The sequence below is a fragment of the Citrus sinensis genome, chromosome 5, assembly GCF_022201045.2.
Source record: "Citrus sinensis cultivar Valencia sweet orange chromosome 5, DVS_A1.0, whole genome shotgun sequence".
In the NCBI taxonomy this organism is placed as follows: Eukaryota; Viridiplantae; Streptophyta; class Magnoliopsida; order Sapindales; family Rutaceae; genus Citrus; species Citrus sinensis.
This window is the reverse complement of record NC_068560.1, coordinates 38,902,860-38,925,325: the sequence shown is the minus strand read 5'-3', so window position 1 is coordinate 38,925,325 and position 22,466 is coordinate 38,902,860. Positions and strand designations below refer to the sequence as shown.

The window sequence follows — 22,466 nt, the reverse complement described above, 5'->3', positions numbered from 1 at the left end:
AATGAGTAATGAGACTTGAAAGGAACATTTGGCAGCCCTTTTCTTTCAGAAATGGGAAGAAAAGGTAAATAATACAAAGAGAATATTTCCGAGGACCCTCATCTAGGCATCTGCATTCTACGGTACTTTGTTTCTCTCTGTCTCAGCAGTATAGCTCGCCCATAATCAGTTTTTGTCATCATGTGTGTGTGTGTGTGGAACAGTGGATTAAGCAATTTGTAATAACTTCTGTGCAATTCAATTACTGCGTGTCTTGGTGTTTGCTCGTGCTTTTTGCGAACGATCCTGCAAATAGATTGGAAGTTGATGCCAATAAGGTGATCGGGCCTGATTCTCGTTCGGTCCAGCTATTATAGTTACAGAATGGACCTGCACGAAAGAGATTTTTTTCTACACCCCTAAAGTGTCTCATAAAACCCCTTTGCAATTGACTTTTACGTAAATAACCAAATTTAATTTTTTTTATTTGGAATGGTATTTCTCTCAAACACTTAAATAAATTTCATTTTAAAAAATTATTTAAACATACCAATTTTACAATTTATATTTATATTTTAAATTTTATTGAAAAAATATTTTTAAAAAGAATTATAAGAGTTTACACTTATAGAGATAAAAACTATATAATAAAAAGAAAATAATTTAAGATTTTAGGATTTTTATGTATTTTATAAGTAAAAAATTAAAAGAAATATTTTTTAGGGTAAAATTTTTGGGAAGATGATTAATTTTAATCTGTAGTTTATATTTTGGCTTGTATTTTTTTAACTTAAATTAGGATATTTAAGTAAATAAAATTCAGAGGTGCTGTTGTAACGATTTTAGAGGGCTGTTAAAGCTCTGCTCTGCTTGAAATTGAATTGGTCCAGTTGGTCGCTCACTTTGGCCCAACTACATTTTTCAGCTTTTGTGCTGGACAGCCTCCGACTATCAAGGCTGCTAAAATGCAACCCAAATTTTCTAAGTACACCCTCGACAGCCAGGGCATGTTTTTTATTTTATTGAAGTTCCAATACCATTTAACCCCCTTAAATTGTAATGAAATCCAGAATGTGGTTGTATTCAAGAGGAAGTTTCCGTTATATCCGTAATTACTAATTACTAGTTTTTTTTTTTCCTTTGAGAAGACTAGTTACTAGTTACTATTTTTTTTTTTAAAATCTAAATTTAAATCTATTTTCTTAAATATTTTTACCACCTGTGAATGAGATATTTTAAAAACACAGCCGTTACATATTTATCCCTATAAATATTATTAGTAAGAATATACTATAAAACTAGATAGATATGCATTCATTTTTAGTAATAAATTAAAAATGAAAAAAGTAATTGTGGTGCCAAAATTGTTGCTGGAAAAAATCTTCCATGCTCAAGTAAATTTGTGATTTTCTTAAAATAATTTGGTTGCAAAAATAGATAAAATGTAATGAAAATTCTCTCAATTAATTGTAAGTGAATAATGATTCTTGCTAAGTTTGATAACATTCTAGTTTATATCAAAAATTTCAACCATTTTTTACTCTTGTCAACTTTTTTTTTATAGTTTTTTAGAAGGTAGTTGCAACAGTTAGAAGAAAATGATTAGTTAAATACTATTTATAATTTTATATCTTACGTGGTCTAATTATCATAGACGTAATTAATTATCATTCAAATATTTTTAACGACCTTTACAAATTTGAATATATAATTCGAACCGTCATTATCAAGTCCTAAATGAATTGTATTAGCTCATAATCATAGAGCTCTCATTTATTGTGGTGCTATGTTACATATTTGTAATTTTTATGAAGGAGAAAATTCAAGAACTACACATGTACTTCTCAAGTTAAATTATTAAATATTGATCTCTTCACATTTTGAAAATTAAAATAACTATTTACAGTTAATCTTGGAGTTTTAGATTCTTGGATTTATTAGAATTCATTTTTCTTGATAACCTTTATAGGAGATTTTAAAATTAAAAAAAAAAATTGGCGCAACCGGCATACAACTTGAACGTCTTTGGTCTGAGTGGAAAATATTCTAAACGAGAAGGTTGTAATTATAATTAAACAAACCATTGAAACGTAACTTTTAGTTCAGTATCCTTCAAAACGACAATCCTGGTGGTCATAAATCTCAACCTGTAGAGAGAGAGAAGTGCTGGAGGCAGGAGAAAAATCATCTTCAGCGGCGGCAACCATTGCCTACCTAGTCCGCGCGCATCAGGTTATCATTATGAAGCGTCATCGTTATTTGTTTTTTCGGGTTTTGTTATCAGATCAGATTCGATATATCACTGCTGTTGTTCACTATGTCAATTACAACATGAAATATCTTCGAACGAAAAAGGATCGATTCGAAATTTGGATCGTCTTTTCTTTTCCTTTTTTTTTCCTGGGCTAATCGGTGAAACGAGTAACTGATAGAAAATAATCTTCTGATTGTCAGTTAATGGCAGCGCCAAAAAATCGCGTTGGTTGCATTGTCTTTGGAATTCTATATCAACTGCAAAATCGTTTTCATTGCTCTGTATTTTTCTTGTGGGGAATTTTTTACAAACTTTACATCTTTGCCATTTAAATCTAAACAAGCTGGTGCTCGATCCTCATTCAATTTAATCATCTATGTTTTGTTAAATTACATCTTCCCCTTGCTATTTTCTTATTTTCTGTGTACTGCCGGCATGTAATTACATGTTTTTCACTTTTTTTTTTCAGAGGTTGGTTTATGCATCTAAACGTCTCTGCTTGTTTATGGTTAATCTTTATTGTTTGTGTTTTGAAGATGCAGGTTGCTGCGCGGAAGATTCTTTTTAGACCATGGTTTTTTCTACAGCTATTGATCATGAAGACCATGAAGACCATCACTATTTCCTTTCTCGTAAGAGGCTGAAAATTTCGAATTTTGATTGTCAGCATTTTGTTTCTAATCTCTCCGAACACATTTATGCCAACGCTACCTCATCAATGCAACCAAGTGCAGAAGATTGCTCCACTAATGGGTATTACATTTTTGTTCCCTCGTCTTAATTAATTTTCCTCTTGGGTTTTTTGCTATTGCTGTTACAGACCGTCTAAAATTATCATCAATGATTTGTCAGGTGCGTTGTTATGGGGGACATTTCTTCATCTTGTTGCAATTTTGATGAAAAGTTTCATTCAGGGTTTTTCATGAAGATGAGGTGCCAATCAAATGGCACCGGTGGTGATGTTCAACAGTCTTCCAGTAGTGGAGGAACTTCATACCTGGACAAGAGGTACTATGGTTACACCCCGGCTGGTAGTGTGAGTGGATGGATGTATATCAATGAAAGTGGCCAGATGTGTGGACCTTATATTCAGCATCAGCTATATGAGGGTTTATCGACTGGTTTCCTCCCTGATGAGCTTCCTGTGTATCCTGTTGTCAATGGAACATTAATCAACCCCGTACCATTGAAGTACTTTAAGCAGTTTCCTGACCATGTTGCCTCAGGCTTTGCATATCTGAATACTGGCAACATGAGACAAGAGGGCCTTTTTCATCATAGTGCTCCAGAAACTGTTTGTTCTGATTCTCAATTAGTATCACAATCACTTGTCAACTGTAGTTATATCTACAATCCGATGGTGTCAAACCCTGAAGCAGCTAATTGTGTTCCATCATTTTTACCAGGGGTACTGTTTATTTTCTGTTTAAAATGTATTATTTTGTTCTCCTACAAAGTCATTTTGATTGTATTTCACTACATGAAATACGTGGTATGATATGCCTATTGAAGTGTTTTTTTTTTTCATTTGTATATTTTTTCCAGTCAAGTGAAGATGCTTGTTGGTTGTTTGAGGATGACGAAGGAAGGAAACATGGACCACATTCACTTTTAGAACTATATTCTTGTCATCAATATGGATACCTCAAGGATTCGGTCGTGGTAAGTTATAAAGTTATGGCAGCATTTATTATGAAGGAGGCACTGGGCATTAAGTGTATGATCTCTTAATCTCCAATTTTTGGCGAAGTGTTTTAGTCTAATGAAATTTTTTAGAACTGTTTACTGTAAAGGATCATGTTTTGGCACACATTTGTCAGAGGGGAAGAGCACACTGAAGGATATCTGTATATTGTTTGCACACTGTAGGATAGTTGCTTAATATAGTGTTTACCTGTCAGACGGTGTCCTGGCTAGTGACTGGTCCTGAAGTTGTTGTATCTGATGTTATGATCAGTCATATTGTGATTATTAATCTTCAATTGCTTGGGGATATCACTTGGACACATTTGGGTATTCCACAAAGTTCTGTTGTTTCTCACTCTGGCTTTATGTTTATTTTATTATGCAGATACATCATGATGAAAATAAGGTTGGTCCCATCAAATTGCTGTCTGCTATAAATGCATGGAGAATAAATGGACTGGAAACTGTCCATGCATCTGATGCTAAAATTTATAAGGCCGGCTCATCCATGAACTTCATATCTGAAATTTCTGAAGGTGTTTCTTCTCAACTTCATGCTGGAATAATGAAAACAGCACGTAGAGTTCTGTTAGATGAGATCATCAGCAACATCATATCAGAGTATGTTACTTCAAAGAAAGCTCAGAAACACCTTAAGCTTCACCAAGTTAATCAGGCTGCTAACAGTGGCTATTCTGATGGCAGAATGGTAATTTACACAGCATTTTATTTTGCAAGAATGAGCTGTATATACAATTGCTGAACATTTACCATGCTGTGGCCTTATTTTTATCTAATATGTTGCAATACCTTGCTTTGGCAGTCTGAAATTGCCTGTGAGACAGATAATGGATGTGAGAGGAGCAATCATGCTACAACTGGCTTTGAGGCAGCAGCCAGTCACAATATTTCTAATCAGATGTGTAAACATGAAATTCATACACTATCTTCTGCTTGCACAAAATCTGGTGGAAGCATTGAGATCTTCTGGGGGTCTTATAACATTGTATGTAAAATGCTTTTTGATCACTGTATGCAAGTCATGTGGAATGCTGTCTTTGGTGACCGTGTAGCAGAATATTCTTCTGCCTGGAGAAAGAGAAAACTTTGGTCTGGACATCCAAAGATTACTGGACCTGCCAGTGACTATAAGGATGATCGAAAGAGGATGGAGCAAGCACCTTCTCGACATGTAAGTGGTGATCCTATTTAGGGATTATGTAGTCATTTTTTTTTCATATTTGTTACACCTGAAGTCATTTGTAATGGTATGGACAGTTGCTATCTGAGCAGGACTCCTCTGTATCTGATGATGATTGCCCTCCCGGTTTTGGGATGGTGGAAATCAGAACAGAAAATGATGTACAGCCGTATCATTTGTCTTTATCTGTTCCTGTGGGAGAAAATTTATCTAAACAGAAGAATCTATCATGCAATGATCATCTATTACTCGATGATGTAAAATGCATCCTCGATGGTGTGGAAAATGAGCTCTATTTGTCCACAAAGGCAACTTATACTGAGTATGTTGAAATTCTCGTGGAAGATGAAGTGAGGAAAGTAGTAAGTGCTTCAAAGGGTATCAACATGAAAGAGGTAATATGAAAAGTTTAGTTAGACTTCTGCTGACTTCCTGCATATTGCGGTTTTTTTTTTTTTTCCCTTAGCTCTTCAACATTTCAAATTGGTTATGGTAATCATTTCTTGAGGAAACAACTTTGTTGATGCAGGATGTTGTTGACCCTTCAAGTCATGATCTGCATACCTGCCAATGCGGTTTTGCAGATGTAAATGGTGGGATGAGGATTGATTCAAATGAAACATCTGCTGAGATATTTTCATCTGAAGATTCTAAGAGTCTATTCCAAGCTGGAAAACCCCTGTCAAAGGATCTTTTGTCTAATATTTTGGCATGTGCTTTTAAGAGATCATTTAGTGGTTTTGTAGACAATGTGGTTGATGAGCTAGAAACTGATGAGCCGTCTCCACCTGGATTTGAAGACAGTGTCAGAAAACTTGTTCCATCATGTAATGGCAAATTCCAATTTTCATGGTCGGATGAGTTTACCACTAAGATGGGAGAATATGTTGCCATAGCAATGTGCCGTCAGAAGTTGCATGCAATTGTAGTTGGTGAGTGGAAGTCATTGTTTGTTGATGATGCTCTTCAGCAGTTTCTTGCGTTGTGGTGTAATATGAAGGAATGCTGTGAAGCTGATGGCAATGAGAAAGCGGTCTGTTTTGTTTATTATTTTATTTTCTTTTTTAAATTTCACTCTTTAGAGTGAACTGTATATGTGTTGATTTTTGAAGCACTTGATTTCTTATATGTTCCTCGGGTGCTTATTTGGTGTTTCAGGAAGGAGCCTCTAATGCTCACAATGAACATCATGGTGATACCTCTACTGTCGTAGACAAACTTAAAGAAGGATCAAAGAGATTTCACAGTTCAGAAGCATCTACAATGGTTGAAAAATATACGTATCACCGCAAGAAAAAGTTGTTGCGGAAAAAGTTTGGATCACCCTCTAATTGTTCCAATTCTGTTGAGAATGCATTTCAGACTGAACATGTAGAGAAGTCGAGAAAACAGGGAGTTGCTGGAGATGTTTTTGAAAATGCCAAAGTTCAACCCAGTGCTGTATCTTCTAAAAAGATTGGAAAGAACAAGCTAATTGATGCATCTTCTAAGAAGATTGGAGCAAATAAATTCACTTCTGTACCTTCTAAAATGATTGGAAAAAACAAAGTAACCGCTGAATCATCTGCCAGTGCTGGGTCGTCTAAAGTCAAGAGTAAGTTACCCAGTGGCTACTCATCAGCCAAAAGTACAATCAGTCAGAAAGTAATGAAAGTTACCTCTGCAGTTCAAAGTATGACAATTCCTCACTAATGCAATTTGTAGTTGCTATAATTTAGATTATCATACACGTTTAAATTATAATGGTTTTTGTCCATTCTAGGAGATAAGGTGCCTGTGCCAAAACCTTCTGGTGAGATGTTGTCAACCTTGAGCGCTGATGGAAATGATGTAGGGAAGGTTGTTCGTGGCAAAGCCCATAATGTTGGAATTGAGAAAGATTCTATTCTTGATTCCTCTAAAAGCAAACCAAATGGTAATATTGCCTTTGTTGTTCTCTCTCTCCCTCTCTCTCTCTCTCTATATCCATCTATCTATCTATCTATCTATGTGTGTGTGTGTAAAATGAGGATCAAGCTATGAGACAGAAACAGAAATTCCAATATGCTAAGGTACACAAAACACTGTATTGGAATCCTTTTTTTTTTTTAGCTTGGTCAAAATGTGGGATTCTCTTCTGGAAGATTATTCTACACACACACACACACACACACATGGGTGGGGATCCTTCACTCAAAATTTTGACTTAAAAAGGTGACATATTTTTCGTCCATTGGATTCATTCAATCCAATGTAAGGATTTGAAGTAAAAAAGTAGCATTTTTGTCTGTGTCCACCTACTGTTGGATTCAAATCCAATGGCTCATAAAATCTGCATACGGTGGGCCCACCATGTTTAAAAATTAAAAAACAATGAGCCATTGGATTTAATGGCTCCAATTACGATCCTGCACTTTAGAATATATATACATACATATACATATACATATACATGCATACACGCACATATATAATTTGATTTCCTTACTGATACAATGGATTTTTTCTTCACGTGCAGCTACCAAGGAATCAAAACAGAAAAGGAAGCGTACAATGGATGGTTTGGAGTTACATGCTACCAAGGCTCTGAAAGTAGCGAAGGGTACCGCTAAGCAAGCAGCTTCTAGACAGGTTGCCATGAAAAAGACTAAGGCTAGTAAATCCAGAACATCGAATCTCTGCCCAAGATCTGATGGATGTGCTCGGTCTTCAATCAGTGGATGGGAATGGCATAAATGGTCTCTGAATGCTAGTCCTGCTGAAAGAGCTCGTGTCAGGGGAGCTCAGTATGTTCACACCAAGTATTTAGGTCCTGAGGTCAATGCATCTCAGTGGGCAAATGGTAAGGGTCTTTCTGCAAGAACAAATAGGGTGAAGCTGCGCAATCTTCTTGCTGCTGCAGAGGGTGCGGAGCTTTTGAAAGCTTCTCAAGTGAAGGTGATTGACCAACAAAGTTGTTTTTGGAATGCCTTTATCTTCTCTTTAGTTGTTGTAAAGTACTGTGTAGGTTGTCATCCTAAACTATTATATCAATTGTCAGGCAAGGAAAAAGCGTTTACGTTTCCAACGGAGCAAGATACATGACTGGGGTCTTGTTGCACTAGAGCCAATAGAGGCAGAGGACTTTGTCATCGAATATGTAGGAGAGCTTATTCGTCTCAAGGTAGTTTCAATTAAGCTTTTTAAATAATGGCTTCTGTTTTTAGCTGGAATCAACTGTCAGACCCTTTTTTTTTTGGTCACTTTTTCAATTGAATGTACTAAGCTGTCCCTTTTCTTGTGATAGATCACCATTAATTATTTTTTTTAAAAAAAAATTCAACAGATATCTGATATACGCGAATGTCGTTACGAGAAGATGGGAATTGGCAGCAGCTATCTCTTTAGACTTGATGATGGTTACGTGGTGGGTAAAACTACAATAATATGCTACCGTGATTCGACATGTATCTTTTCTTATTTTGTTCGCAGTCCTATAGAGGGATTAAAGAGAATGCTGTCTGATACTCTCAATTGAGCTACAGACAGAGTCAACTTATGTTGGGATGGGAAAACTATCATTTTGTTCATGACATGCTGCATCTTCCACTTTTTAACTTTTTCTGTTTTATTTATTTATTTATTTTTAATAGGAAACAGAGAAACTTTTACAGGATTGAAGGGAATAAGGATTACAGAAGTGAACCAGGGGGGTGGATTGTTTGTTCTGTATTATGGTTACTACTATTTCATTATAGTTTGTCTGTGTATGTGCAGGTTGACGCAACAAAGAGGGGTGGGATTGCCAGATTTATAAATCATTCGTGCAATGTAGGTGCATGAAATGACATGTGAAGTTGGTCTGCTGATTGGAAGTTAGTTAATTTCTGGTATTCTTCATCTGAAATAGTAATTGCTTTTGCAGCCTAACTGCTATACCAAGGTGATAAGTGTTGAAGGTCAAAAAAAAATTTTTATTTATGCAAAGCGGCACATAGCAGCTGGTGAAGAAATTACTTACAACTACAAATTTCCTTTGGAGGAGAAAAAGATTCCTTGCTACTGTGGTTCAAAGAAGTAAGATGGAATTAGGCTTATTGCCGTTCATGCATCCAGTTTTATGATATTACCAACATTCTTGATTGTTCTGATTGCTTTAGGTAATTTTGTAGATTTTTTTAGTGGTATAACATCAAACAAAATTGTATTGGCTGGACTGAGACTCCTTTAGAAGTTTGATGCATTATCTGAAGGCTTTTGTCTATCAATGACACTTGGATTGTGTATGTCCGCATGGAATTGACTAATATTTCTTCTTTATCTTCTGTTAGGTGTCATGGATCATTGAATTAGGAATTACTTTTGTGGTGAAAATCCAGGTATGTCTTTATATAATTGTTTCTTAGACAGGAGTTTTATTTTTTGATCCAATATCCACTGCTTGTGTCTTATAAATGTTTATGGGCGTTGGTTATTCACCTGAGGTTGGTGTATGACATTGTAGCGCTGAGGATAATTGATGTGATTGTTATGCAATTGCCTTTTTGGATCTTTGATGCCATAAAATTTTGAATTCCCTAGTTCTGTTTTACTTCATTTCTCCTTCACTAAGTATTCATATTTACTTTGGTTGTCTATGGTTTAGAAGCTTAATCTTTAGATGCCTTTTGGAGGAAATTTACTTATGGCTCAAAATTGGGGAAACTAGTTCATCTATAGATGAATCTGATTTCTATGGTGTGCAACTTGGTGATCTAACAAGTACTCCTAGTTGTTGAACAAAATGAATGATGTCATTAGGTGAAAGTATCTCTTCTCATTAGTGTATTCTCCAAGAGTTATTCTTCCGGATCATCAGAATATTGAAACTATGTTTTTCTCCTGAGCAATATGATAATTTAACTGCTTTTATGAACCTATTGAAATGCTTCCTGTTATCTGGTGTAATCAATCTGATTTATAGAATTGTTAATCGAAGATTTCAAGGGATTGGCAGAATATTCATGTACAAACTGATATTCAAACACTTGTAAAAACTGATGTGGCATGAAAGTATTGAATATTGGAATGTCAAAAATAAAATAGATTTGTTCAAAGAGATGATGTTGAGTGATAATGATGACATGTAAGTTTATACGAGAAGAGTTTGTATAGGAGTTTGTATCTTAATCCAATAATATGCCTCATATATTAGGAACTGAAAATATTATAATTGCAGAAGAGATTATGGATATTCAGCCGACATAATCTCTTTCCAGTGTAGATGGATGTGCTAAACTTTCATTGTGTGATTAATTTATTTTTAATCCAACTTACAGGTTAGTATACTTTGTAGCTTGACATATTTGGAGGAGCTGAGATTATCTGTCATCCAATAGCTAAAAGCATGATTTTGTTTTTCTCTCCAATGCTGTAAAAGAGCGAATCCAGCCAAGTTCTTGACAGTGTTTATCATCAATTGTATGTTCCTGACACCAAATTGTTTGCATATTCAAATAAATTCAAATTTACTTATTAAACAGTTAGTATCTTTAATTTTTTTAAACGTAAACTTGTCTATGTAGTAGATTACGTGCTATAAGGGGATCCATCACTGACTGATATATATATCATGTTTTAGCCTGCAGTTATGTTGTGAAAATGTGAATATTCCCGTATGAATAGTGAGTCAATAACTTATCAAATGGTCAGTTTAAATCCACTTTGCATGTCAATTTTTGAGTTGGAAATGGAAATTGAAAACTATATCATCAAAATGGTGTTCATAATTTAACTTGTATTTTAGAATAGTGATAGGTACTTTATTTACAAAAAAAAAAATCATATAATCAGTTAGTATTGGTTGTAACAATATCAAATATACATAGTTTGATTTGATTTTGTGTACCCTTGGTGTTTGTGTATCCTTGGTTACATAATTACATATTTCCACGTAATTATTCTGTTTAGTGCAAATAAAAATTTCAAATGCTGCAGTTTGTCCTAATGTCCCTTGGTCTCTCTTGTGCACCTATGTATGAAAAATTGAGGAAGGCCAGAGAACTTTTAACCTTTAGTTAGGAAAGCTTAAGATATGATATTCTAAGTAGGGATGGGTGCTGTGTGTTTGTATCCTGTCAGCTTAAGGTATAACAATATTTGTTGCTTTAACAATATGATTTATTTATTAATCGTGCCAAAAACCCAAACACTAACTCAACATAATTATTAAAATGGTTGTAATTTTGTCATCTGTTTAACATATCTTAATATATTTCACATGTTTTTAGTGTATCTTGTTAGTATTTCTAAAATAATACAATGCTTCCTACTCAAAATACTAATATTTATTTTGGTCCAAACATAAAGTGTGATGAACATATCAGAGTTTCATTGGACAAAAAAACGATTAAGGCAACATGTTAACTCTTAATTGTGCATTGTCAGGTTTGCTTTTTGTGAATTCTAAATCGGAATCCAACACGACTATTTGATGGGCGAACATACACATACACGGCATGATGAATAGTCGTGCCGTATTAGGTCAACCTCAAATCTGCTAGTTTTGTATTGTGTTCGTGTTTGGTTTGACGGGTCATGTCGCAAATTGCCACCTATATGCCGTGGTAGGTTGGCAATGATGGTAATTGTTGTTTTTAGCTTGCCATGAAGGCGTTCTTCTGATTGGAATTTGATATGTGTCTAAAAATTGTCTTGAAAAAACAGCATGGCCTCATTAATGGCATATAGGATGTATCAGTGCCATTTAAATTTGCTTGCTTGTGCTATTTTGTCAGAGCTATGCTTTTAGTTTTGTTTGAATTTGACATTTGTCTCCTCTGAAAGAGTCAATGTCTTCTTTTGATGTTGGTAATTGTTTTTAGTGCTATGAAACTCTGTTGAAGACGTAATGAACCATTTCCGCTTACGTTGTGGGAATTGACACAAGTATTGTCATTTCAGGTTTACTATTACTAGTAGTAAAAGCTGGACGATCTGCTCTGTTGTTCATTTCATATCGAGTTGTATTTGACTACTCTTCGAAGATGAACTACTGACGTGTGTGCGGTCTTGTACACAGATCTCTGTTGCAGATGAGTTTCTCTTCTTAGAAACTGTAAATCAGTTTGTCTTTCCTTGCTAACAACATTTTTGGAACAGCAAATTTTTTGTACAAACATGCATATTTATTTGTTTATTCAATATATAAATAAATGGAATGAATATACAAGATAATTCTTGCAAATGGTGCTGCTACCTCTGCTGGTAATATTATTTGGTGGAGAAAATTGTCATGCAACTCAACATGCATGTCTTTAATTCTTTCAGAGTAAAATGGAGAATTGACAGTAAAACAGAGAATTGAGGACAACTGGAAATCGTTTCCCCTATTTTGCATACAGAATGCTTACGACCGGAGGGCTCAATGCTCATGCTTATTGCTTACCAACCATTGTTTTAAAAACGTTTATGGAGCTATGTTCTGAACATGTCCTGCTTGTCCCTTGGATATGCATAACAAGCAGTCATCTTGAAGGGGCGCTTAGTTTTGAGCCATGGCCTTAATTGAGAATAGTGCGGAACCTACTTGTACTTCTGCTTATCTAGCATTCTATTATTACCAAGGATCTCGTTTGTAATATTAAGCAATAAAAGTTTTCTGCTGAAAAGAAGAGGCAGAGTAGCAACAATGAAGTGGAAGATAATGACCAAGTTTGAGTGCTTTTATGGGATAAAGGATTGACCACTGACTTTAGATGTCATGTCAAGTGTTGGGAGGATTGATTAAGGAATTGAATTAGCTCCAAATTTCAGTAGCCATTAATTTGATTTATTATTGGTGCAGATGTCATCTCTGCATGGGAGAGTGGTGATTAAACAACGATGGGTAGTAAGGAGCTTGTCATGTGCATTTGATAACTGCCAAAGCATTAATTCTTTTTGTTTTTACTTGGCTTGTGTTTATTTCTGTGTCTTTATTTTGTGCCATTCCACTTTCCATTTGGCTGCAGGAGCGGGTCAGTTCACACACTGTTAGCTGCTGGATTGTGGCATTTTTATGCGTTGAGGTACGTATCTGCTTTATTTCCTTAGTTTAACAGCTCATTGTGGGCTGGTACTAGTGGGGGAGGTGCAATCCAAAACGTGAAGTGAAGCGACTCTACCTTAGTGCTGTTTTTCACCTTCATTTCACCTTTTTTTTTAAATATTATTATCAATCCCAAGTTTCCCTTTATTCCCAAGTGAGAACTACTTATAGGAACTTGTAATGAACACTAGGGAGCTTGTAATGAAAAATTGAGAACTTCTAACTAAAAGCAGTAACGGCTCTGTAGTATAGCTGTTCCATTTTAGCCTTGCCCCCCAAGCGGGAACAACTCTACATAGTATAGTCACGCCTGCCAAGCAATATACAAGTAACAAATGCTCTAAAAGTAAAAAAATTACCCTCCTGGAGAGAAAAAGAAATTTTGCTGTAGATCCTTATATTTATGGGTCAGAGAGAGAGAGTTGGAAAGTATAAATGAGGGGAAAACCTTCGTGGATGATGTAAATCTTACTCAAAAAATCCAGGGCAACCATTTTATTTTGTCGGTTTGATGGATTGAGAGAGCACACCGTTGCAAGTTTTTCACTTAAGTAATTAACCAATGTTGTGCTAAATATTAAACATTAACCATAACGTCTTTTAACCCATATAAAATGAGTGTATGTCATCAATAATTGGCTTAAATCTATCCAAAGTGGTTTTGTAAACTAATGTTCATTGGAATTAAAAACAAATATGCCTAGTTTCACACTAAATTTCTTCCCCGCACATTTAGCAGTGTCTATACTAAATCTAAGTGGGTCACTTTGTAAACTAATTACTTGGAGAACTTGATTTCTTTGATGTTTTCATTTAATTTTGGGTAAAATGCACATTTAATGTGATTTTGGTGATACTGAAAGTTAACTTGGCTTCTTTTTTTTTTTCAATCCAAACCTAGGAAACTTGACTTGGAGCAAATAAAAATTTGATTGAAATTGAGATTGTTTTTAACAGAGAAAGAAAAAAGAAAGAAAAATTTATATGAATGGGGGCAGCTGCCACACTTGTCCCACTGTGGCTCCACCACTGTGTGGGTTCTCTATTTTTGCAAAGGCTAACTTGTTTATAGAAGTGTTGCGTAGTGATGATGTTTTCAACTGTTTAACTCAATAGAAAAATGTTGAAATATTATAACCCCCTAATGGATTTTTTTAATTATTATTATTATTATTATTATTATTATTATTATTATTATAATTGCCTGATAACGGTGGTGGGCTAAGTGCCATGGAAGCCCCAAAGTTCCCAAAGTTTGGATCAGCAGCTTTAAGAAATGATTTGAAGGCATAATAAATGTGTAGTAATTAGAGGGAAGACGCCCTTTGTTGGTCCCGCGCTCTGCATATTCCTTGCAGTTGTATTCGACCTTAGCGCATTGGTGAATAACCCTGGTCAAGCTTCTGGTCGTTGCTGTTTGCTGATCTGAATCCAATTAGCCGTGCAACTTTCTTCAATCTGACGGCATGACTTGCATGAGAAGTAACTCCGCCTGTGTCTTGTTTGTTTCATGGATTGCCTACACAGCCGGTCCCAAGCCCGGATAAAGGAGGAGGGTTGTGGCAGGAAGCAATGTAGGATCAAACCTCAAACAAGTTATATGGGCAAACTGAATTTGTTGTTACTTGGATTGAAATTACTTTTTGAGTTGATTTGGTAGTATGATATGATATGAGACGGCAGTTAAAGACTTGTCACATTCATCTTATATCTACACACACACACACACACACACACGGGGGAGATGTTGCACGAGTAATTAAAACAATTTATATTGGTTCTTATGATAATTTACGTTCAATAAAATGTATGTCAAACAATTCATATTCACAAAAATACATTCTCACGCATGCATGGTATGATGTATTACTCAAGTAAAGCCTCTCACACAACTGTAGGTTGGAAGTATGTAGAGAACATAGATTAGGTTTCTATAATTCACGCACAATAAATAAAACCCAGCAAGTGATTGCATTCACCACACACCTGCATGGTTTAAGAATAATGCAGCATGAAGTGTGACCGACATTTGTTGGGGGGGGGGGGGGGGGGGGGGTGGTGGCGTCCTCCTTTATTGTAAAATGTAATTGACGTTTTATTATTATTATTATTATTAAATTGGAGGACACAGACGCACGGTGAAGGACAGGTGAAGCCCGAAGGAAGGCCTTGCCATTGCGAATGAATGAAATGTATAGTAGTGGAGGCAGGCAGCGAAGCAGTAGGAGTGACTATACATGACAAATCCTCAACTCAAAGCATCTCAAGCTTTGAGAGCGTAGGGTCTAGTTCTAATTCTAAGAATCGTTGGGATTTACTTTCCTCTACCGAAGTTAATTAGATAGGATAGGGATAGATTTCTCTCTCATTAATATGAATATGGTGTTAAGGGAGAGTAGTCCCTATAAATAGATAATAGAATTTTTATTATAACATATCAAGTGTATAAAAATAAAAATTAGGCAAATGTGAAGTGTATGGAGCAACGCAACCAAAGAAAGAAAGAAGGCAAAAGAAATGTGCTTGTGCAGCAGCAGAACATATAAAAAAAATACATGATACATGCTGATATTTTGGGATGGGTTTGTACTTATTTTGCACAGCGTGGAAAATAAATGTAATATTTTATTTATTTAATTTGTAGTAATTTATAATTGCTTATTATTAGTGTGTGAAATGAAAGTGATACCAGGGTCCCAGGTCGACCTCCATAAGCCCTGCTCTTCTTTTTAATGCCATGCCATATTGCCCTGATCTTTTTCTCTTTCTCGTTTCTGCTTCTCATAGACCAGTCAGTAGTACTCGTCGTCTTCCTTAATTAGTTCCTTTAGCATTCATTAATAATAATATTATTATTATTATTATTATAATAATAATAACAACAACGACGACGACAACAATAATAATAATAATAATAATACTATATTATAATCATTAATAATTGGAATAATTTTGATTTTCATTTCTTTAACTGGACTGGACGTCTGGACAGTGGAACTCGAACGAACTTTATAAAAATTTGAGAAAAAAAAAAAGAAAAGAAAAGAAAAAGGAAATAAATAAAAAGGATGATTAAAAAAAAAAAAAGTTTTGTGTATGGAATAATGGAGGGACCGAGAGAGTGAGTGAGTGTGAGCTAAGGAAAGGGTGGGGGGAGAGAGTGTAGGAGAGAGTGTATTTCTCTGACTATCTTAATCGGTCGGGCCTTTTTCGCTTTACTTTTGTCTTTCCTTGTCCTTTAGATTTATATTAAATTAATTAATTAGTAAAAGAAATCGATTTTTTTTTTTAATGTTCTCTTTTCTCTCTCTCTTTTGTTTGTTTGTTAATTTGTTGCATCAGAAGAGCAAAATCTACATGGTGTCAGCTTCTGGTTAGAGGCCCCTCTTTTAAAAAGCAATTAGCAAAGCCTCCGTCTGGGTCTGGGTTGATTGATTGGTTGGTTTAATCTAATCTCATTATAATCCATCTTATCCCAACAAGAACAAGAACAAGAAGAAGTGAACAAAGCAAAGAAATGTGAGATCATGTTGTGGGTGGCTTAGGCTCAGGCTCAGGCTCAGGCTCAGGCTCATTTCAAGTTTCAGCAATCTCCATTTCCTCCTGATTAGTTTAGGCAAGTTTCTTTCTAAATTAACAAACTGAATTTGTGGGATTTAGTGGTAGTAGTTGCATTCATACAGCTTGTGAGTGAGAGAGAGCGAGTGGGTGCGCGCGTGATTATGGGGTCTGAGCAGAACAGGTTCCCTCTCCCTCAGCAGGAACGGGTATGTATCTCTCTTCTCCATTCTTCAAATTTATTTTATATTTGTAAGCCAGATCTGGCCTCTTTACTTTCTCTTCTTCAGATCTGTTCATTCGCATTTGCTTTCCTATCTTTCCAACACGATCCGATTTCGATTTTAACTAACATTCCCGTTTTTATTTATTTCTTTATTTATTTTTATTTTTATTTTTATTTTTATTTGTTGTTCATCGCATATTGTAATATCCCATGATTTTTTTTTTTTTAGTATAAATATCGCTGCCAATTTTTCTTTCTTTTCCCCCACCCCTAATTATGTGTGCAAGTAAGCAAGCAAGTAATATGGACTTATTTATTAATTATACCCATGCATTGTATTGGCTGCTGCTTGCGCTTTCATTTTCAGTTTTGATGGAATGTCAATCAAGTTTTCTTGAAATCTACTGCCAGTCCCACCTAACTTCTCTTTTACTTTCCATGTATTTCAAAGTAAGCGACCAAGTAAAACTTGTAATTTTTGCACTTAATTTTTTATCATTTTATTGTTAATAAGTTCTATCAGACAAACAGTCTCTTATCACCTTCCTAAAGATCTATCTATTAGCATAAAAAAGAATTGGGCTATCAAATGTTCTGGAGAGTCCAATAATTACAATTTCAAGTTTAGGTCCATGTTTGGCAAAACCTTTGAAATAATTATCAAGCTTAACCTTTCAATCAGTTAACCCATAGAATTCATTTTGATACCTGAGTTTGGCAGTGACTAATAATTTTCCATAAAAATTACATGCATTTCAGGGTTTAGAATGATATGATGTCTAAGTCTTTTGGGAGAATAAACATGATTTTTGCTAGGATGGGATTGCACTCTAGTGTTTAGATGAAACAAATCATTCCCTTTTATCTCTTTCTCCATGTGCACACATATCATAGATAGTTTTATTAGTTCTAGATCGATTATCAGCAGCAATACCAAGTCATTTGTATTTTTCTGTCCCTTTGTTTCTTCAGCCAAACACAAAACATATATGTAAGCAGGTTTCACTCATGAATTTCAAAATATGAATCTTGCCCTGAATTTCTGAAATTCACTTAACCCCATTGCCTGCTTAAAATTAAGAGATATATCTGTAGTCCTCTTAACTTGTTTTGTTTTCTGGTTTTTCTCTTTTTTGTCGTGCAATCTAGTCTCAATCATGCTTGAATTTATTTACAGCGAAAGAGATGGGGAGGCTGTTTGGGGGCATTCTCGTGTTTCCGTTCACAGAAAGGTGGAAAGCGTATAGTACCTGCATCTCGTATGCCTGAGGGCAATGCACCTGCAGCCCAGCCAAATGGACCTCAAGCTGCTGGTTTGCCCAACCAAACTACAACATTAGCTCCATCCCTTCTAGCTCCACCTTCTTCACCTGCCTCTTTTACAAATTCTGCACTCCCTTCAACAGCACAGTCACCCAGTTGCTTCTTGTCTTTATCTGCTAACTCACCTGGAGGTCCTTCGTCTACAATGTTTGCCACTGGACCATATGCTCATGAAACACAATTGGTGTCTCCTCCTGTTTTCTCAACCTTTACAACTGAGCCATCAACAGCTCCTCTCACTCCTCCGCCAGAGTTGGCACATCTCACTACTCCTTCCTCCCCAGATGTGCCCTTTGCTCGATTCCTTACATCTTCTATGGATCTAAATGGCACTGACAAGGCAAATTATATTGCTGCAAATGATCTTCAAGCAACTTATTCACTTTATCCTGGAAGTCCTCCCAGCAGTCTTATATCACCAATTTCAAGGACTTCTGGTGAATGTCTATCATCATCTTTTCCTGAGAGGGAGTTCCCTCCCCAATGGGATCCTACCGTTTCTCCCCAGAATGGAAAATATTCTAGGAGTGGTTCTGGAAGACTGTATACACATGACACCACTGGTGGCTCCAGGGTCTCTCAAGACACAAATTTTTTCTGTCCTGCTACATTTGCGCAGTTCTATCTGGATCACGATTCCCCATTTCCTCATACTGGTGGAAGGTTAAGCGTTTCCAAGGATTCAGATGTTTACCCAAATGGTGCAAATGGGAATCAAAACAGGCATACCAAGAGTCCCAAGCAAGATGTGGAAGAGTTAGAAGCTTACAGAGCTTCATTTGGATTCAGTGCGGATGAAATCATCACTACGCCTCAATATGTAGAGATCACTGATGTAATGGATGACTCATTTACCATGATGCCTTTTACCTCAGATAAACCTGCCTTTGAAGAAAGTTTACCTGCATCAATGGATGGACAAAAGCCTCAGGGAAGAGAATCTAACTTGCTGAATCCAAAAAACCTTAAATCTGATTCTGATCTTATGAATGGGGGCATACACCATGAACTGACTGAATCAAGTGATGGATGTGAAGGTAAACTCTCTTAAATAAATCTAAAATGTTACTAAGTCTGGAAAAAATGAAAACGGGAAGCAAAAGAAAACCACTTCAAAATTTTTTGTCAATTGTCTGATATTTATTTCTCCTGACAATGTGGATCATTTTTTTGCACTTCATTTTCGTTTTAGTTTTTCAATCAGAAACCTCACCTTGTAAAATCGGTCACTTTACAAAATAATAAAATTTATAAAAAGGTCGTATGATTTGAAATTGTTTATTCCAAGATTAGGTTTGGGTTTGATTTATACTCGAGGGGGTGTGGGGTTCAGCTGGTCTGGGTATTAATGAAAAAAAACTACTTTTCTGAAATTGTGTTCAAAGGCTTTCTATTTCATTTCATTGGATCTCCGAGCTGTGATGTGTTCCTGCATACCTTTAACTACAGGAAATAATGTTCTCTCATTGCATGACTTAGATAATAAACCAAAGAGACAATCTGGCGATGTCTCTGGAGCGAGTACACCTGGCAATCAAGTGCTAACAGATGAAGAGGATATTTTTTCAAAGATGAGGACATCCAGAAACAGCAGAAAATATCACCAAGGTTTGTCATGTTCTGATGCTGAAATTGACTATAGGAGAGGAAGAAGCTTAAGAGAAGGTAAAGGAGATTTCTCATGGCATGGCTAAGGATCAGAGGAAGGCACATTTTATCACTTGTTTGCATATGTGTTAATTTGCTGGTTTCTTTTCTTAAGCTTTTTTGTTTGGGAATCTCTGTGATAGTTGGAATGATCTTGACCTGTGATCTAACCATCTCTCTCTCTCTCTCTCTCTCTCTCTCTCTCTCTCCCATCCCTCCCTCCCTCCCTCGGGTGAAACCTGACCCGCTGATTGGAAATTGCATCCTCCGTGATCCCTAACTTGCAGCCTCTCTCTAAGTTACATATTTACTGCATCTTATTATGCATATTTGCCTAATTGCAATTTAACTTCCTAGTGAATGATTAAAGGGAATGTCTACAGCAACATTAAGCTGGTCCTATTTTAGCACTTTTAGGTGCTTTGTGCGTGTTCTCATGTGATATTTTAATTGCTTTTGCTTGATTATAGCATGTGGATGGCAAGTATTGAAGTTTGGAAAGTTCTACCCGAGTACCTTTTATTTATTTATTTATTTTTTTTTTTTCTGAAATAAATATTGATGTTTAGTGATATTGAGATCCATAAGGAGACTGGAGACGGATATTTGAGTTGTGCTTTTGATCCTAAAGCGGAAACCTAGAGTTGTGTGTGGTGTGTGTGAGAATGACTTACAAAAGCCTCTTCATTACTCGGGGGAAGTTTGACTTACGCCATTCGATCTCCCATCAGAATGGCTTATTACATGATTTAACATCACTTGATCGAGGTGCTGCTCAAGTTATTAGCATATATAATTCATCCAGAGCAAGAATTAATTAAATTGTACTTGGACGTAAATAAAACGGGCCAAGTTTAAAGTTTCTTTTCCCTTCTCCAATTTAAAAATTGTTCCGAAATTTGATAATCATGGGCATGGCAAAATGCTCCTGTAAATCTGAATCAGCTACTTTAGGAGAACGGAAAGGAAAAGAGACCGATAAAAGCTCCTATATTTAGACGACTCTATTGACCCTCAATCGTCTTCCTCTTTGATGCACGGCTCACATATCGACTCTGAAGTCAAATGTGAGCCTTTTAAGTACGAAGAATGTGTATTAGTATATCATCACTTCTGCGTAAATGATTTTGGGTGCATTTGAATTAAGGTTGGACAGTTGTAACTTAAAAATTACAGCACTAAAGTGTTTGGTAAATACAAGTTACTGCAGCTTCAGCTTGGAAACTATATTGATATGATTTTTCACTTATATAATGAAAAATTTATTATATCTTTAATAATTTTGATAAAATTATTATTTAAAATTTACATTTAGTATATGTTATTAACTTTTGTTTAATAATTATAATTTTTTTTTACAACAGTTGTAGTTTAAAAGTTACAACACCCCAATCTCAAACATACCTTTAGAGTCCACCAGCTCTTTTCAATCAGGTCCAACAGGTTCTGTCTTCACTATGCTTGGAAAAGGCTTACTCTGGCAAAAGGGAAAAGGCTTACTCTGGCAAAAGAGAAAAGGATAAACTCTATGTCGATATGTTAGCAGCCTGAAAGAGCTTCATCACCTAACAAAATGAAGATCCAACCAAAGACTACCGTTGATAAAATAGAATCCATGTCATCAGTATCCCATCGGTCATTTCCTTCATTTAAGTCTTCGTCTACCTGAATATCAAAATGTTTTATTATGGAGGTAATTTGATATTTTGGACTTTGAAAACTTCAATTTAACTCCATTTTTGTTGAGAAGACAAAAAAAATTAATCTACCTTTATTTTCTCTTATCTTTTAAATAAAGATGGAGGTGATTTGAGACTTTCAAAAATAAGGAGATGATTTGGAAGATAGTCAATTCACGTGGAGAATTTGAAATTTACCGTCAATGTAAATACTTGAATTACATAACAGTTTACTAGAACAAACCCCTGGAAACTTGGTTTCGGGCGATCGCTCTGGAAACTAGACACTTGGTGCATGCTGTAACTTTTCAGATATTATGAAGAAGTTCTGCCTTTATCTCGTCCAAGTATCCACGTGTGTTTTTGTTTTCCATGTTGCTTGGAGCAACATGAAGTGGCGGCATCTTGTCTTCAAGTTCCAACCCTAGTGCAATACCATTATGGTCAACAGATTGTATATGAGATATGTAAATTTTAATGAACTATCAACCAAAAAAACAAGAACATAAAATGGAACTTGAAAACTATGACCAAATAGTTATCATGCAAATGCAGTGTACATCGTAAACACACCTTTCTTCCTTGCACATTGTTGTCTTATTGTTACACCTCTCAGGCAATTTGCAATCGATGTTAACATTTTGACTTGAGTAGATGAGGAATAGTTCAATTAACAACACATAAAGAGACAATATAGTCTAATAAAAGGCAAATTTACAAAATTAACCCAAAACTTTTGTCAATTTTCAGAATTAGCCCTCCCAATTTATTTTTATCAACATTAGCCAAACAACATCCTAAGTGGTGAAAATACCCCTCTCATTCTCCAAGCATCCTCTCCCTCTCTAACGAACGGTTCTCTCCCAAGTTCACTCATCGCTGGCGAC

At 35.6% G+C, this 22,466-nt stretch overlaps 2 protein-coding genes across 16 annotated transcripts; both read left to right on the top strand.

The window, feature by feature from the left end:
• Positions 1-2,044: 2,044 nt before the first annotated feature.
• Positions 2,045-14,843, top strand: LOC102611958 (histone-lysine N-methyltransferase ATXR7). 15 transcript variants are annotated; one of them, XR_003063147.2, is made up of 19 exons: positions 2,045-2,211; positions 2,776-2,986; positions 3,086-3,641; positions 3,779-3,895; positions 4,305-4,628; positions 4,743-5,111; positions 5,198-5,515; positions 5,650-6,153; positions 6,279-6,792; positions 6,883-7,035; positions 7,618-8,036; positions 8,140-8,262; positions 8,425-8,505; positions 8,856-8,909; positions 9,004-9,155; positions 9,410-9,457; positions 10,498-10,538; positions 11,505-11,683; positions 12,021-14,843. XR_003063147.2 is itself a non-coding variant. In XM_015526127.3 (17 exons), exons 2-16 carry the CDS (start codon positions 2,805-2,807, stop codon positions 9,429-9,431), a joined length of 3,888 nt encoding a protein of 1,295 aa, XP_015381613.3. In that variant the 5' UTR covers positions 2,045-2,211; positions 2,776-2,804; the 3' UTR covers positions 9,432-9,457; positions 12,021-14,843. The 15 variants fall into 15 exon arrangements, 1 of the variants encoding a protein (XP_015381613.3); XR_008054723.1 differs by lacking the exon at positions 11,505-11,683 and having other exon boundaries at positions 10,397-10,538; positions 12,021-12,948; positions 13,070-14,843; XR_003063145.2 differs by having other exon boundaries at positions 10,397-10,538.
• Positions 14,844-16,262: 1,419 nt separating this feature from the next.
• LOC102611659 (uncharacterized protein At1g76660) lies at positions 16,263-20,070 on the top strand. Its single transcript, XM_025093991.2, has 3 exons — positions 16,263-16,913; positions 18,108-19,290; positions 19,733-20,070. Exons 1-3 carry the CDS (start codon positions 16,869-16,871, stop codon positions 19,945-19,947), a joined length of 1,443 nt encoding a protein of 480 aa, XP_024949759.1. The 5' UTR covers positions 16,263-16,868; the 3' UTR covers positions 19,948-20,070.
• The last annotated feature ends 2,396 nt before the right edge of the window (positions 20,071-22,466 follow it).